The 18,188-nt window shown below is 36.7% G+C and overlaps 1 protein-coding gene across 1 annotated transcript; it reads right to left on the bottom strand.

Annotated features, from left to right (window-relative positions):
* Positions 1-8,681: 8,681 nt before the first annotated feature.
* Positions 8,682-13,413, bottom strand: LOC147387304 (disease resistance protein At4g27190-like). Its single transcript, XM_086421551.1, has 2 exons — positions 9,346-13,413; positions 8,682-9,242 (listed from the first exon to the last, which is right to left on the bottom strand). The coding sequence occupies exon 1, from the start codon at positions 13,411-13,413 to the stop codon at positions 10,909-10,911; it is 2,505 nt and encodes an 834-aa protein (XP_086277677.1). The 3' UTR covers positions 8,682-9,242; positions 9,346-10,908.
* Positions 13,414-18,188: the final 4,775 nt, after the last annotated feature.

Raw genomic sequence — 18,188 nt, 5'->3', positions numbered from 1 at the left:
CCTCAATGAAACCTTAATACTAGAAATTAAAAAGGTACATTTTATGGCACGAATCGGATACAAATCAACGGTCCAAAAGCTGTATCAAATATTTCTACCATTGAGAAACAACATGAATCAACTCGATTTCCACCACCAACTGCAAAGATCTTGCCATGTAAACAACCCTTCTCATAAAATATTAAATTAAGAGACTGAAAGAATCTGATGTTCTCTTCCTTAATGAAAGAAGAGATATGTTCAATGATATTTATAAAGGCTTGTTACAATCTAAACAGAAAAGGAAAAATCCAGCAATAAGGAATGTACAACTCATTGTAACAATAAAGAGAAAAATAAGGAAAGAGAGATTTTGGGAAATCGTTGACTGATTTGATTGGGAGATCAGTGACTGATTTAGTTGCTGATTTGGTGGGAGATCAGTTGGTAATACTTGACTGATTTGGTTGCTGATTTGGTGGAAGATTTGGTGGGAGATCAGTTGGTAATACTTGACTGATTTGGTTGCTGATTTGGTGGGAGATCAGTTGGTAATACTCCCCCTCAAGGTGGAGCGTGCACGTGAGTAACGCCCAACTTGCTAATGAGCTTGTGAAAAGGGTCCTGACCCAATGGCTTGGTAAAGAGATCTGCTATTTGCTCAGAAGAACGTATGTAGCGAGGGGCAATTAATTTGGATTGAATCTTCTCGCGAACGAAGTAACAGTCCAGCTCAATGTGTTTGGTGCGCTCGTGAAACACAGGATTTTCAGCTATGTGGATGGCTGCTTGATTGTCACAATGGAGGATAATGGGAGATGGATGAGGAATGCCAAGATCAATAAGTAAATACTTTAGCCATTGAAGTTCTGAGGTGAGTGTGGCCATGGCACGATATTCCGCTTCAGCAGATGAGCGAGAGATGGTGGTCTGTTTCTTAGTTTTCCAAGAAATAGGATTGGAACCAAGCATGGTACAATAACCGGTGGTTGATCGTCTAGTCATCGGGCAACCAGCCCAATCAGAGTCGCAAAAACCACTCAATTGTAGTGAACTAGATGAGGAAAGGAGAATGCCCTTTCCAGGGGAGCCTTTGAGGTAACGAAGGACTCTTGTGGCAGCATCCATATGGCTGGTATGAGGAGCTTGCATAAATTGGCTTAAAATATGGACCGAATAGACAATGTCAGGCCTGGTGACGGTAAGGTAAATGAGGCGACCAACGAGTCGACGATAAATAGAGGGATCCGGTAAGGGACTTCCATCGGTTGGAGTCAAGTGAAGATGTTGCTCCATTGGAAAGGGAGAAGTTTTGGCACCGAGTAAGCCTGTGTCTTTGAGAATATCCAAGATGTACTTGCGTTGACATAGAAAAAGACCTTGGCGAGAGCGAGCTACTTCAATACCAAGGAAGTACTTGAGACGACCAAGATCTTTGATGAAGAATTTCTGAGCAAGGAAATCTTTGAGGTGTTTAATAGCAGAATCATCATTCCCAGTGATTATTATATCATCAACGTAGACCAAAACAAAAGTAGAGGATTGTCCAGTGGTGCATGTGAATAAAGAGTAATCAGCTCGTGATTGTGAGAAATCGGCTTGTAGGAGAATAGTGGAGAATTTGGCAAACCATTGGCGTGAAGCCTGTTTTAAGCCATATAGTGATTTATGTAATCGACAAACACGAGTCTCCCCCTTTCGAGCAAACCCAGGTGGGAGTTGCATGTAAACTTCTTCTTCCAGATCGCCATGGAGGAAGGCGTTATTGACGTCAAGTTGATGAAGAGACCAGTGCTTGACGGTGGCAACAGAGAGAAGTGCTCGAATAGTAACAAGCTTGGCAACAGGTGCAAAGGTGTCATGATAATCAAGTCCCTCAACTTGAGTAAAACCTTTGGCGACCAAACGAGCTTTGTAGCGATCAATGGTGTCATCTGACCGATGTTTAATTTTGTAGACCCACTTACACCCAATCGGCTTCTTATGAGATGGAAGATGTGTAAGAGTCCAAGTATGATTGCTTTCAAGGGCACTAATCTCCGCAGTCATAGCATCACGCCACCGAGGATCTTTGATTGCTTGAGAAAATGACCTGGGTTCACATGTGGAAGAAATAGCAGAGAGAAAAGCACGATGGGAATCTGAAAAATTAGCATATGAAATAAAGTTGTGTAAAGGGTAAGGAGTACCTGCCTGTGTAGAAGTCGTTGGGTAAAGTAGTGGCGCTGTGGTGGCTATGGAACAATGATAGTCCTTAAGGTAAGAAGGAAGACGACGTTCTCGAGTGGAACGAGTGGTAGAGGAGTTTGTGAATGGAATGGATGGGTTAGCCAATTCAGAACCAGGTTGTGAATCAAGTTGCTGATTTGGGGCAAGTGCGGCTGGAACGGAATGTGAAGATGTGGGAATGGCCACTTGGTGGGGTGCAAAGTCAAATTGTGGATGATCTTCAATGGGCAATGGACTGACAAAAGTGGGATGTGATGGGGTGGAGATGTCCTGAAAAGGGAAGACGGTTTCATGGAAGGTAACATCTCTAGATACATAGATGGTTTTAGTGGTGATGTCGTATATGCGATATCCCTTTTGGGCATATGGGTAACCAACAAAAACCCCCGGTTTTGCACGTTGATCAAACTTGTGCTTTATGTGAGCATTGTGAGCAAAAACCAAGCAACCAAACACGCGAAGGCGAGAATATGAAGGTGGGGCATGGAATAAAATTTCATGGGGAGATTTTCCATCTAATAAGGATGTGGGTGTTTTATTGATCAAGTATGCAGCAGTAAGAATGCATTCTCCCCAAAAGGTGAGAGGTAAGTGAGCTTGAAATCTCAAGGCACGGGCAACCTCTAGGAGGTGTCTATGTTTTCTTTCTACAACCCCATTTTGTTGAGGTGTGGAAACACAGCTACGTTGATGAACAATCCCATGTTGAGAAAAAAATTGTTGCATTTCATTGGATAAGAACTCGGTCCCATTGTCAGAACGTACTTGTTGGATTTGAGGAAGGAAGATATCACCATCACCAGAAGAAACTTCTTTGATTTGATAATGGAATTGAGTTTTAACCATTGCAAAGAAGGATTTTAAGTAAAATTTGGTGTCTGATTTAAACTGCATTAGATAAATCCAAGTACATCGAGAAAAGTCATCCACAATGGTAAGAAAAAAATGTGCACCGGAAAAAGATGATTGGGAGAAACTTCCCCAAATATCACAATGAATTAACTGAAATGGTTTATGTGATGAAATAGAACTAGTTGGAAAACTTAAACGTGTTTGTTTCGCTTGAGGACAAACATCACAAACATATTTATTGGAACAAGAAATAAATGGAAAGTTCTTGGCTAACTCTGATAGTCGACTAAAAGAAGGATGTCCAAGTCTCCAATGCCAAATGTCGATGGTAGGGGTCCTAGTAACTAGGTGGGCAGAGGATACTTGGAAATAGTAGAGTCCACTACGCACACTACCCACTCCAATCGTCTTCTTCGTAGACAGGTCCTGAAAGTTACATTGATCATAAAAGAAGGTTACTGAATATTGATGAGACTTTGTAAGTTGACTAATGGATAAAAGATTAAATTTAAAAGATGGGATGTAGAAAACATGATCAAGTTTGAGATTTGAAGAAAGATTCACAGTCCCAATGTGAGTGACTTGTGCATTGGAACCATCTGGTAATTGAACAAAGGTTGGTGTGGTGCAGGGTGAGTGAGATGATAAGAGGGATAAAGAAGAGCACATGTGATTGGTAGCCCCAGTGTCAATAATCCAAACAGAGTCTAATTGAGTGGTGAGAGCTATACCTGCTAGATTGGCATTGCCATTAGTACTACCTGATGAAAGCATGGCCAGAATATTGTTATATTGCTCTTGTGTAATCATTGGGGCTGATACCATTGCTCGTTCGTTCAGTCGCGAAGAATCCGAAGATGAGGGACCTGAATTGTTTGGCTGCTTGGAATTGTTCCTTGATCGATCTGAAGGAAATCCATGTAGTTTATAACATGTATCTATGTTGTGATTGTCATACCCACAATAGTCACAATGCATCTTCGGTCTTCGACGGTCATTTCCATTGCTATTTCGTTGATTATTTTGTCGATTGAAGGATCTGTTTGGATGAAAATTTCTGTTGTTAGTGCTAATATTAGCACGATTTGCTGATGTAGTTTTTATGAGATTAGAGCTATTGGTTGTGAGTGCAGCAGCTTCTGGTATAATAACCGAAGGAGATGAAGAGTGGATTTCTTGTTGTTTTTCTTCCTGACGTACAAAAGAATATATCTTGGTTGCAGTTGGTAATGGGTCCATTAACAAAATCTGACTTCGAAGGGGTGAATAACGCTCATGGAGACCTTGGAGAAATTCCATGATGCGGTCTTGTTGGTGTCGAGCAATACTTGCCTTTCCGTGACCACAAGTGCAAGGTTGTACAACTGAAAGCGAGTTGAGTTCATCCCATAGCGCCTTTATCTTTGTAAAGTATGTGGAAACAGAGGATTCCTCTTGCTTCAAGGAAGCAATAGCCTGCTTCAGCTGATAGATCTTGGGTGCATTTGTTTGAGTGAATCGGTCACGAAGATCAACCCATATGTCTCTAGCATTTTCTGCATAGAGGATACTTCCACGGATATCATTCTCTGTAGAGTTTAAAATCCATGAACTAACCAAATCGTTGCATCTTTCCCATTTATTCAAGGCTTCAGCTTCTTTAGGAGGTTCAATCGATCCATCAACAAATCCGATCTTATTCTTTGCACGAAGTGCCATTGTCATGGCACGAAACCATGTACCATAATTATCTCCTGAGAGAAGAGGAGAAACGAGAACCGCAGTGGGATTATCTGAGTGGTGAATGAAGAGAGGATCGTTTGATCCATGGATATCATTGACTGTAGGCTCCACCATTTTTGCAGAGGTTCAAGTCTTATGGCTCTGATACCATATTAAATTAAGAGACTGAAAGAATCTGATGTTCTCTTCCTTAATGAAAGAAGAGATATGTTCAATGATATTTATAAAGGCTTGTTACAATCTAAACAGAAAAGGAAAAATCCAGCAATAAGGAATGTACAACTCATTGTAACAATAAAGAGAAAAATAAGGAAAGAGAGATTTTGGGAAATCGTTGACTGATTTGATTGGGAGATCAGTGACTGATTTAGTTGCTGATTTGGTGGGAGATCAGTTGGTAATACTTGACTGATTTGGTTGCTGATTTGGTGGAAGATTTGGTGGGAGATCAGTTGGTAATACTTGACTGATTTGGTTGCTGATTTGGTGGGAGATCAGTTGGTAATATAAAATTACTGGAGAGCATGAATTCTACTCATTAATGGGTTGTAGGCTTTGATTTCACAGTAGTAGAATTTAAGTGTCAAAGCCTTGAAAAGCACGTAAGTACTAAGAAAATTTTAATAATGGTTATGTATAATTAATCGAAGAAATTTTTTGTTTGTCATAGCTCTAACAAATAAACAGAGAAGAACAAAAAACTTACATGGTTCAATAAGATTGCTTACGTCTATGGACGATGATGATGTCTCCAATAACTGGACCACGGTATCTACTCTTTGGTGTACAGTCCCATTCTATCAGTATAATACCACCAACATAATATTACAACCATAAATGATACCTACATACAATATTGAAATGTTTTACAAAGATGTTTACTTTTAAAATCTGTAGCACTTACATACTATAATCGACATTCTAAATCCCAAAGCTTGGCAAGCAAATCAGAGGCATTAGAAATCCCATCTCGAGGATGTCGACCGCATCATGATACAAATCCCCAGTGATCGCCATACACAAGAAGCTAGTTAAAGAAAAACAGAGAAACACATCAATAATTTATAATTGATCATTAAATTACAAAGAACTCATTAAGGGTGGAACCAACGAAAAAGTGCAAGTAAAAAACCACAGCGATATGGTAGGTGATCAATAATACTTAAAACTCTAACCTTGGTCGTTTCTTTTAACCTTAATTTGTTGTTTGTTGAAGAGAGGAACACAAACTACTAATTAATTTTACAAAATTAAAATTAAAAAGAATTATATACAATATTAACACCAATAATCATCCAAGGCAAGTAGAATACACCACTAGGGACAGACTAGATTTAATGGGAACTGAGTGAAACCATAAAGCAGGTTGTTAAATAAATAAACCTTAAACCATAAACCAAAAGAGAGAGAAGCACACAAAAGGAGCTCCAAAACTTGGGATGACAGTCTATAGTTTCATGCATTAGCTTCTTCACATATGCATTTATGATTGAAAAATAAATGGCGTACTTCACAAAAATTTATTTAGATTCCAAAACTAATTAAGGGCATGCTTGATTGCTAGGACATCTTAAGAAAAATCATTTGCCCAATAGAGCTCATATTTTTCGTTATGCAAATCACTACAAAGCCTTTGTTCCCAAAATTTATGGATAATTTTGAATTTTCTTGTTGAGATAAACCAAAGTGGTAATGAATTAAGTATCATTAGTCTTGTTATAATTCAGGAAATTTATAAATTGAAGTAGGTGAGCAATCAACCAATCAACGGATCAATTGGCGATAAATCTTGAAAATAAATAAAGTTATACTGCCGTATTATTGAAAAAGAGGGAGGGGGGAGGAAACGAAAGACAATAAAGTTGAAGGGGGAGAAGAGGGAAGGGGGGATAGAATGGACCCCACTCAACTGTAGCAAGAAAAGGCGTTTATCCCCTGCAAAACTATAGATGAGTGGGGTCCACGGAGAGTCCTCGTCAATGCTTATTAGATATTCTATCTCATGACATTTCACAACACAAAACCTATATAAATGACTGAAACCTCCTACTGCATCAATGTATGAAAGATGCTTGAAACCTATGCAAGAGGATAAGACCAATCGTCTGGCTTTCTTGCATTATATCCTAATCCACTATGAAATCATATTTGCACCGTGGATGTGGGCATGGGGCACCACTACTAGTCAAATCAAATTTTCAGGTTTTAATGTCGCCGTTTGCCACCAAAATGAAAATAAAATCTTCAAGATTTTTCCTTGAAACAGGGATGTCTTGAGATTCACATATGCCATTTCTTACTTTGACTTGAAGACCGACTAGATTTGGTAATGATGCCACTTCTGCAAAGTGAGCATTGGTTTCACCTCCATATGTCGACGACCATCCCTCCATGCCCATCCCTCAAAGCTTATAAGAATGTGCAATTCTTCCCACTTTGTCAACCTTGTTATAACATTCGGTGCTATAAATGAAAGATTTGTCACCATGGTCACATCTAAGCACCTTAGATTAATTGGTCAGATTACCTATTTCATTTGGCAACCTCTCAATACATGAGTCAGCCAAATTAAGTATTTCTAAATTCTTCAATCCTCCAATTATGGATATGGTAGTAGTTGATAGATCACATCCTTGTAGATACAGAGTCCGGAGGTTCGTGAGGTGTCCAAGTGACTTTGGCGCTGAACCAAAATAAGTCTCACTTAGATCAAGGACAAGAAGTGCTTTCAAACATTCAACGAAATTATCAGGATTTACTTTTAGATTCCCATTCCCTCTTAGTAGTAGGGTTAGGAGTTGCGGGCACTCCAATTGACTAGGGAGTTCAATAATGCGACTACACATAAATGACACCCATTTACGATGTTACATTGCAATTTTCTTCTTAGACCCTTTAATTAATATTTTAAATTAGATATAGGCCCTTATGATACATTGTGTGTTTGCACTTGACACCTTCTAGTACAATAATAATGAAAAACATGCCTAAGATCATTAATGGCCTTGGATCATTATGGGTGATTTCAACTCAGCTCTTCTTGAAGAAGACAAATGATTTGCCTGAATATTTTTGGACATGGTGAGATTTTTGAATTCTTAGGATTCTAATCTTTAATTGTATAATCCTTTTCTTTGTTTAAAAGCTTGATTATTTAGCATATCAGTCGAACAGTTTGTTCTAGTTTCCCCCTCTTAATCTTGATCAAAATGAATGAAGAAATCAAAGAATGATCGTAGAAAACATGGAATTCAACACACCATAACCCAATTTAATTCCTAAAAGTACCCATCAATCAAATATATTTGACTAAGGAAAACAAATACAGACCAAAAACCTGCTTAAGAATAGATACAAATTGCTTCTAAACAGCATCTTTTTTCCCATGAGATGGGCATTCGGTCTAGAACCACATCATTACAACAACATTTGAAGACCAAGACAAAAATAAAAGTAAAAAATTGAGCAAGAAAGCCTAAAGTACTTAATATCTAATGCCATATCATAACAGAAGCAGTTTAGTACTTCTGACAAGAAAAATGAAGTGACTCTTAATTAAAATTAAACATATCTACCTCAAACAGCTAACCTTGAAAATCTTCCAAAGTTCACAGAAAAAAAATGCCAGAGTGAAGCAAAAATTAAAACAATACTCCAATTTATCAAGCACATTAGTTATATCCAGAACTAAATCCCACTTAGAAATAAAATATAATATGTGATAGTAAATCCTTAAATCAAAGACTCTTATAAATGTTTTGGAAACAAGTTCAATCACTATCATCACTAGCTGAATCTGACTTGTTTGTCATACTATGCATTGTAAAGAGCTTGTGAACGTTTATGGTTTTGTTTAAACGCCATAAGTGGGGAGCCTGGACCATCGTACTCATGCAATTTGGCATAACATGTTAAGAAAAAAACAGAAACAATGGAGAACAAGAAGAAAAAAAAAACAAGATGCAATTACACAGAAATACAAAGATTTACGTGGTTCCCTCAAGATTGAGGTACGTCCACAGATCACACCGATTCCACTATGAAAAGAAAACTTGCAGTTACAGATTATACCCATTCACCAAAAACAGAAATAATACCCTAGGAAAACATAACTAGGGTTTTATAGAATATTAGTGCTCGACCAGCAAGTACTATGTTAAATGATGAACAGTATTCCTTGCTGACCAATACCATTAGGCTTCACAAACAATAGCATGAAGATGGGTTCGAATACATCATCCTTGCATTTTTCCCTCCATATATGGTCCAATACATTCTTTCTCCAATGTTATGCATTTCTTGCCTTAGGCCTCAGACTCACGTACCAAGCATCGTTGTTGTGTTATTAACCAATGGATAGAAATAGATTGATGAAAATGTGAAAATCTGGGAAGGAGTGGTGCTGCTCTCTCGGCTACTGTATTGCGGTGGGGAACTGCAAGTAGGAGATCGACATGTTCCTGTCAATAAACAAGTGTGGATCAGTACACTAATTGATTTTCCACTAAAATCTATAAATGCCCCAATAGGTACTCATGTTTAAATTTTCGTAATGTAGCGTACCAAGTGAAACCTGAATACTAAAATTTAAAAGTACCTTTTATAGCATGGATTGAATATGAATCCATTGGGGCAAGGCTGTGTCAAACTTTTCTACTCACGAGAGACATTCAAATCCGTTTCCACTGCAAACTGCAAAGCTCTTGTAAGCTTCATAACATAAGTGTCAAAGCCTTGCAAAGAAAACAAGTTTACATTGAGTATTAACCAATACCTGTGCCATACCATGAATAACCATTTAATTAGATTATCATTTCCAGACATTACAGGAATACTTCCTACCCCGGTAAATGCAAATCTTTTAGATGAGAAACGGCTGATGTTACTTGAAACGGGAAAAAATATTTTCACACCCCGCAGACCCCACAAGTAGAATCAGAACCAAAACCGTCAAAAAACACAGTTGGCCTTGATTTCGATTTTCAAGAATTGAATGCGAAAAAAGTATATTTTAATAATGATGGGTATCATTGCCACCCCTGCCACAAACCCAAAAAATAACGAGAGAAAAACACTAAACTTACAATGATGATTTCTGCTATAATACCACCTACAAAATACAAGGCACAAACATTTAACATAACAAGAATCATTACAACCATAAATGATACATACAATATTGAATGTGTTAAGAAGATGTTTACTTTTAAAAGCTATAGCACTTACATACCATAATTGAAATTCTAAATCTAAAAATTGGGCAGGCAAATAAGAGGTATAGAACATCCCATCTCGAGGATGTCAACCCAGTGACCACCTTACACAAGAAGCTAGTTAAAGGAAAAACAAAGAAACATATCAATAGCTATAATTGTAAATTCAAAAAAAAAAAAAATGCAGGGGAAAATAGGATGGCAAATAGCAAAATTACAAAGAACTCAGACAAGAGAGGAACTGATGAAGAAGTGCAAGTAAAAGCCACAGCGATTTAATTGGTGATCAGTAATCCTTAAAATTCTAACCTTGGTCTTTTCTTTGATCCTTAATTTGTTGTTTGTTGAAGAGAGGAACACAAACTACTAATTAATTTTACAAAAATAAAATAAAAACACTTACATACAATATTAACACCAATAATCATCCAAGGCAAGTAACATATACCACTAGGGATAGGCTAGATTTAATGGGAACTGAGTGAAACCATAAACCAGGTTGTTGGTTAAATAAATAAACCATAAAACAAAATACAGAAAACCACACAAAAGGAACTCCAAAACTTGGCATGATAGTCTATAGTTTCATGCATTAGCTTCTTCAGATTGTCAAAAACAAAACAAAAAAAAAAAATTGTTTAAGAAATTTCATTGAATTTAAACAATAATTCTCCTAGTTCAAATATCAAAATCAAAATGAGGAATCAAAAGAGGATGTTACGTGGGTCTGACCTTTTATTTAATCGAACTAAAGGCTATAAGAGGCATGACTTGAGGCTTCAATCTTCTTCATCTCCCTATCTTAGCTTTTTTAAGGTCTCAAGGTCAAGTCCAGATCATCGGTCTCCACTTCATCGTTTTCAATGGCTTCCTGATCCTCAATAGAAGCAACATCTCTTGATTGGTTAAAGTTCTAAGCATTTTCCAATGCTGATATACTATCTTCGTCTGATTCTAATATTGATTCTGTCTCCGAAGGCCATGTAAAATCTCCTGAGACCTCAACGGGGAAGGACACATCTTGTGATTTGAGAGGAAGCCTCTTCAAATTGGGACATTGAATCACTGTAATTGATTCGAAAGAACAATCAATAAATAAACAGCCTTGGTAGATGCTCATCAAACAAGGTAAGCCTATAAGTTCAAGGTGCGCTAGCGAAGGCAGCAAACCATGATGACTCGTTGCTTCTTCCTCCTCATCCTTTTCCATTGCAATTATTTCCTCCAATACATCACAGTCATGTACATTGAGTTTTCGTAGTTGTTGGAGACTTCGTGCTAAACGAGATGTGAAGAGGCTCTTCAATATCTTGCATCTTTCAATCGACAAATATCTCAAGTTTTGAAAGGTCTTGGGAGCACCTGATTCCCGATACCTTGTTAATTGCCTGTCTCTTGAGGTTGAAGCGTCTTTAACAGCCACAACACACTCTTCATCATTCACAATTAGATTTCTGAAGAGTTTAGCCGGTGGTAGCCCATGCACGATCTTCTTCATGTTGTCCATGTTTCTGATAATTAATTCCTCCAAACTCCCAAATGGATCTTGTGGAGGCTCCTCACCAATGCTTAGTAGATATTCTATCTCATGACATCCCTCGACATGAAGCCTTTTTAAGTGGCTAAAAGACCCTAATGGTGCCAAGTATTCAAGACTATTGAAGCCGAAGCAAGAGGATAAGATCAAATGGCTGGCTTTCTGGCATAAGATCCTAACCCAATTTGGAATTTTATTTGCTCCATGGATGTGAACACCACTACTTTTCAAATCAATATTTGGGACTCCAAAAGTGTTTTCTGCATCCAGAATAACACAAAATTCTTTCAGATTTTTCCATGAACAAGCAAGGATGTCTTGATACGCCCAAGTGCTATTCTTTACTTTGATTCGAAGACTGACTAGGTTTGGCAATAATGCTACCTCTGCAAGGCTAGCATTGATTTCACCTGCATATGAACACCCTTTAATATCCCAGCCTTCAAAGCTTCTCAACATGAGAAATTCTTCCAATTTAGTCAGCCTTGATATAGCATTTGGTGCTACATTTGAAAGACATCTCACCCCCGTTAAATCTAAGCACCTTAGGTTGGTTAGATTACCTATTTCTTCAGGCAACCTCTTAAGAAATGAGTGAGACAGACGAAGTATTTCTAAATTCTTCAACCCTCCAAGTGCTGATATAGTACCTGATAGTTCACACCGCTGTAGGTACAGAGTATGGAGGTTTGTGAGATGTCCAAGTGACTTCGGCACTGAGTCAAGATAAGTATCACTTAGATCAAGGACAACAAGTGATTTCAAACTTTCGAAGAAATTTTCTGGATTTAATTTTAGGTTCCAACTCCCTCTCAGTAATAAGGTTAGGAGTTGTGGGCCTTCCAATGGACTACGAAACTCAATACTTTCATTATCCATAAACGAGATCCGCTTATGTGTGTTCAGTTTCTCTGTCTCGGGCCACTTTCTCAATCCTAGACCTGCTTTTATCAAAAAACCATTCTCATCTTTGGATGCAATTGATATGGCAACATCTCGAACCACATCATGAATCATCACATGCTCGTCATCGCTACCATCTAATAACAAGCCACAAGCCTTCAATTTTCTAACAAAAACAAGTAGCTTATTTGATGCATCCTCCAAACTTCTGTTTACCTTCAGAAAACCTTCTCCTATTCCATAGTCTCTCATCTGAGACAAAGGAATGTTGTAGTCTTCAGGGAACATGCAAAAGAACAAGAAGCAGAGCTTGATTTCTGGCCCATTCAAATGGTCGTAACTGTATCTCAAAGATATGATCACTTCTGGAATTATTCCTTCCAATTCGATTGGGTCAGGACTTTCTAATGCTCTTAATACATCGTTCCATTCGAATTCTTCCTCCATATCTCTCAAAAGTGATCCTAGCACAACAATTGCTAATGGTGAGCCCTTACATTTTCTTGCAATCTTCTTTGCAAGGGGTAACAAAGTAGCCCATGTAACAACATGGCCTGCTTTTTCTTTGAATAGAACCCATGACTCATCTTCAGAGAGGGGTTCCACTTTGAATGTAGTTCGGATCCCCATTTCTCGGCAAACGTCATGTATTCTTGTTGTGAGAATGATTTTGCATCCCATGTGTTCACTTCCACTTGGAATTCCAATATCTGATAGCTCTAATCTCCTCCATACATCATCCAATATTATAAGAACCGTCTCCTCCAGCTGCAACCTTGCAAACAATTTATTTGCTCTTTCTACAGACGTACTCTGAGGGTCAAGGTACAAGCCCAACCTCCTCCCAATATCATCTTGAATTCTTTTCAAATCCGGGGAGTTTGACACGATCACCATTACAACTTTCTTGAAGAGTTGGTTCCCTTGGAGTTCATTGTTTAGATTGTTCACGAGGGTCGTCTTCCCTATACCCCCCATTCCGTACAGCCCAATGGATCTGATATTCTCATCGCACAATGCCTCCGTAACCTGATTCATAACCAAATCCCTGGATGTCAATCCCTCCACATAATGGGTCCGCACTGGTTCCACACTTGGAGGAGGTGGAACGTGAGAAACTATAGTGAAATTCGCTCTTGCTTGGAGTCCATTGATCTCATGTGACATCTTCAATGCTTGTTTACTAATCCGGCGGCGACGTGCACTCCAATCTGGACACAATCCCTTCAAACATCTCTTGTTCTCCCTCACTTGCATTTCTTCATTTAGAGTACTCCTTGCATTCACTCCCATAGTGGCTGCCTCTTCCAACCATTCTAGTACTACCCCATCGGGTTCTTCCAATCTCCTTCGTGCCTCATCAACCAAGTTTTTTACATCATTTCTCTTTGTACTCAGATGACGGACTTGATTCCTAAGGTTCCCAAGGTTCTCATCATAATTTATAAGATAAGAGATTTGGCGCTTAAGAGGAACAAATAAACACTTGCCCATTTCAGTGAGAGGTGATACCAAGATAGACAAGAGTGTCAAGGCCATAATTAATGCTTAAAGAACTAACTAAATGAAAGGAAGCAATAGAGAGAAGAAAGGTATCTGGTTCTGGTTTACCTCTCTTCAATTTTTATAGACGATCAAGTGGAATTCTTTGGTGTACGTAGTGTACCTGTTAATTTGCACCAATTGAACAACTTCATCACTTTCAATCGCTTAAAACATAAAAAATAAATCTTAACAGATGGTTATAAATGAGATGATATATAATCCAAGAGTTTGAAAATGGTTCTTCATTGTCATACCTACCCATATACTTTCAGAATTTCGATTGAAAAATCAACAAGAGATCATCGAGGAGGACAAGTGCACAAGCTCTCAACGATACTAACAGTACTGCCAACATTTTGAGCATCGGCGTAGTTGGAAAAACCATTCATGGAGATAAGGAATTATTCATTTCACGGAGCACCTAACGACGATGACGTGGCATGCGTTAGTTAACCCGTTGAAAAATCCTTTGGGACAGTCAAACAAAACAGGTGGAATCGAGAGGTGTTGCTGTGTTGAAAAGTCGACTGAAATGATTAAACATATTAATAAATAAGAATAAATAAATTATATTAAATATAGCTGTTACCCGAAATTGAATCGGAATTAGAACCGAAACAGAAAATCCCGTATTTGATTCCCTTTATTAGAATCAGTTAGAGTCGAGTTTAATACGGAAACCGAATCGATAAGAATCAAAACCATTAGGTTCTATCCAATGGATACTTGTGAGTATCCGAAATTAATTTATTTGTCATTTATTTTTACATTATACATGATTGACGGTTATCTCGTGTTTTAAAATTAACATATATGATATATAATTCTTTAAATTTCATTAAACTAAATATTTGAGTTAAAATGGGTTATTTCTTTTTAAATTTATTACTTGTAAAGGAGATAAATTTTAGAATAATTTATCAAAACAGTACAGATTTCGAAATTAATTATCAAAATGATACACTGTAGCCATTAATTTCAAAAATGATAAATTTACCATTTTTGGAATTAATATTTTTTTATCAAAATAGTAAAAAAAGTAAAATTTTTATACCGAAAATATCCTTTTTTATTTTAAGCATGCATTTACAATTATAACCTTCACAATAACTAAAAATCCAACAAAATTTTAGGATTCACTCTCTTTGATGAAGAATTCCAACTCTCTTTTCCACTTAATTGCCTAAAAAGTGAACCTAAACTAGGCATTCTTCTTCTCTCACTCTTTCTAGTATGTATGTGTATGTAGAAGACAAGAGAAGATATCAATCAAAAAAATAAAAGAAGAAAAGAATTTGGTTTGTTTGACGAGGTTTAAATTGAGGAAATAAGGAGTTTTAGAGAGATGGGTATCTATAGAGATGTAAGTGAAGGAGAGTGGGATAATTATAGTGAGAGAGACAAGCAAAAGAGTGATGGATTTCTAGTTTTATCTTTTGTGCTGGTAAAAAGTGTCACGGGGAATCCTTCCTTCCTTAGCTTATATGAGAGAGAGAGAGAGAGAGAGAGAGCTGCAGTCTTGTACACTACTCTCACTATTTGTGTTGATGAAGAAAGAGAGGATTCTCTTTCTCTTTTCCTTTTATTAGTTCTCTGAACTTCATCTTCTCACGGGAAAAATCTGAATTTCATCTGCTCTATTTTTCTTGCAAAATTTTCAAGATCTCCCCAATAGAGAGAGAGAAAGAGAGAGGGGGAGGTCGCATACCTCTTCAACCTCTTGTGGAAGTTATTTAAAGGAAAACCCATTACAAATGAATGAGATATATTTATGAAAAAGGAAAGGACTGATTCGTAATTTTAGTCAAAATTAAGAAAATGGTATTTTTCGAATTTTTTTTTATACTATTTTTACCGATTTGGTAAAAAAAAAAATTTCAAAAACGGTAAATTTACCATTTTTAAAATTAATTTCTACAATGTACCGTTTTGATAAATATTCAAAATGTTGTGCATGTTTTGGTAAATTTGCCTATTAGCAAAACATATGACTGTGTGGATTGGAAATTCTCAGAGTCTATTTTATTCCAATTAGGCTTTCCTAAGTTTTGGATTAGACTAGTGTTAGAATGTATCTCTACTCCTAGATTCTTAGTTATTTTGATTGGTTCTTCACATGAGTTTTTCCAAAATAAAAGGGGATGGAGACAAGGTGACTCTTTGTCACCTTTTCTCTTTACTTTGGTAATGGAAGCATTCTATTGTATTCGTCAAGGTAAAATTGAAGCTGGAAAGATTCTAGTACCAAAAATCCAGGGTTCGGGAGGGGTATCCCATCTTATTTTTGCGAATAATGTTTTCTTGTTCTCAAAAAATATTGACTCTTTTATTCTTGCAATCAAGAGATCTTTGGATTATTTCTTTGAATTGTCGGGCCTCCAAGTTAATGATGATAGAAGTTTGTTGGTTTTTAGTGAGTCTTGTGAGTATTCGTTGTAGATTCCTAAGTGAAAATAATACATAACAAATAATAAATAACATTGGCAAGTAAGGGGTTGATCCACAAAGGCAACAGAGTTTCTTACTTCTACTTAAAACAATAAGGTAGTAGAGAACTTAAGAACACTTTCTTTCGATGAAATTTTCAACAAACCAAGAAGGAAAAAAGTTATGCCCAAATTACTATAGGCTATGTATGTAGATCCTCCTAGGTCACCTAATCCTATGAGGGACTTAAACAAGATAGAAAAAATTTCCATAGCTATGTTTATGGAACTCGATTGAGCACCAAATATTACTAAGCTAAGGACAAGAAGAAAGGTTTGGTTTACCTTTTTTTTTTCTTATATAAAATATATATTTCTTAGTGCACAAGTGGAATAATCCTTCTTAGTGGTCACAAAGAGGAAGATTTGATTAATCCTGCTTGCACAAAGTGAACAAACTCCTTTAGTTGTCGGTTAAAACATGAAAAAAAAATCTTAATATATGAATAAAAATAACAATTAATTAATAGATCAAAACATTCAATACTTGAAATTGTTGTCTATCTCTTCATACCTTTCGATTTTCGATAGAGTTATACAAGAAGAACGAATGAACAACTTGGTACAAACTCTTAATTGTAATTAATATTAAAGGAAGATGTGAGACTTATGCAATAGAATTGGCTTAATTATGATTCATGAAATTTATTAATTGAAAGTAGGTGAGCCATCAACGGTTAGTGGAAATATATAATTAAGGATATAGTGTTTTTTTATTATTAGTCTCTCATTGACCTTGGGGCCTTGATCCAATCAATCACAGAATATTCTATTTGGAGCCATTTTGATTCAGGAAGATGGCTTCTTTATGATTCAAGAAATTTATTAATTAAAAGTAGGTGAGCCATCAACGGATAGTGGAAATATATAATTTAGGATATAGTGTTTTTTTATTATAGTTTCTCATTGACCTTGGGGCCTTGATCCAATCGATCATAGAATAGTCTATCTGGAGCCATAGTTGAACTTCTAAGATATCTGATTGGATCTATATTGAGTAATTTTTAAATAGAAAATCATTTATCTAAGCCTTAAAACTAGCAGTTTTAATTGATTATTGACAATCATATTTTACATGGCCAATTTGTGATAGAAATTCATGTTAATTCAACTTCAAATTTAACGAGGATGTTTGAGATTTCATCTATGTGAGGACTTGATTTTCTAGTTTAATTTTTTTTTTTTTCTTCCTAACTATCACTATATGTGATTCATTTTTTTTTTCCAACCGAAAATACCCTCTAAAGCTTATTTCCAACTTTTAAGATATATTTAATGCATCTTAGCATGTTCCCTTGGGCACACGTTAACAAACCCCTTTTCAAAAATCAGAAAAATAAAGAGAGAAGTCAGAGAACGACATCTTAGTAGTTATAAGAGTCGCTATCAACTGACTCAAAAAAATCCACTTGCTTTTCATTCGTTTGACTTGGCATGTGCACATAGATCTTTTTCCTTGTGTTTCCCCGAAGATAAAGATCTATGATTATTTGCACATGCCACATCAAACAAGTGAAATGCGAGTGACATTATTCGAATCAGTTTATCATTACTCTTATTATAATTAAGGAAATTTATAAATTGAAGTAGGTGAGCAGTCAATGGCTCCAATGGCTATAAGTCTTCAAAATAAATAACGTAGACGATTAATTATTGAAAAGAGGGAGAGGGACAATAAGGTTGAAGCATCCTCATCAATGCTTATTAGATATTCTATCTCAT

This window comes from Akebia trifoliata, chromosome 13 (genome assembly GCF_017979445.1).
Source record: "Akebia trifoliata isolate Shusen 1 chromosome 13, ASM1797944v1, whole genome shotgun sequence".
Lineage (NCBI taxonomy): Eukaryota > Viridiplantae > Streptophyta > Magnoliopsida > Ranunculales > Lardizabalaceae > Akebia > Akebia trifoliata.
Note: the sequence above shows the minus strand (reverse complement) of the source record. Positions and strands in the feature narration are given on the sequence as shown.

Coding starts and splice junctions, on each gene's coding strand:
- LOC147387304 (XM_086421551.1), bottom strand. CDS start 13,413: ATGGGGGGTATAGGGAAGACGACCCTCGTGAACAATCTAAACAATGAA.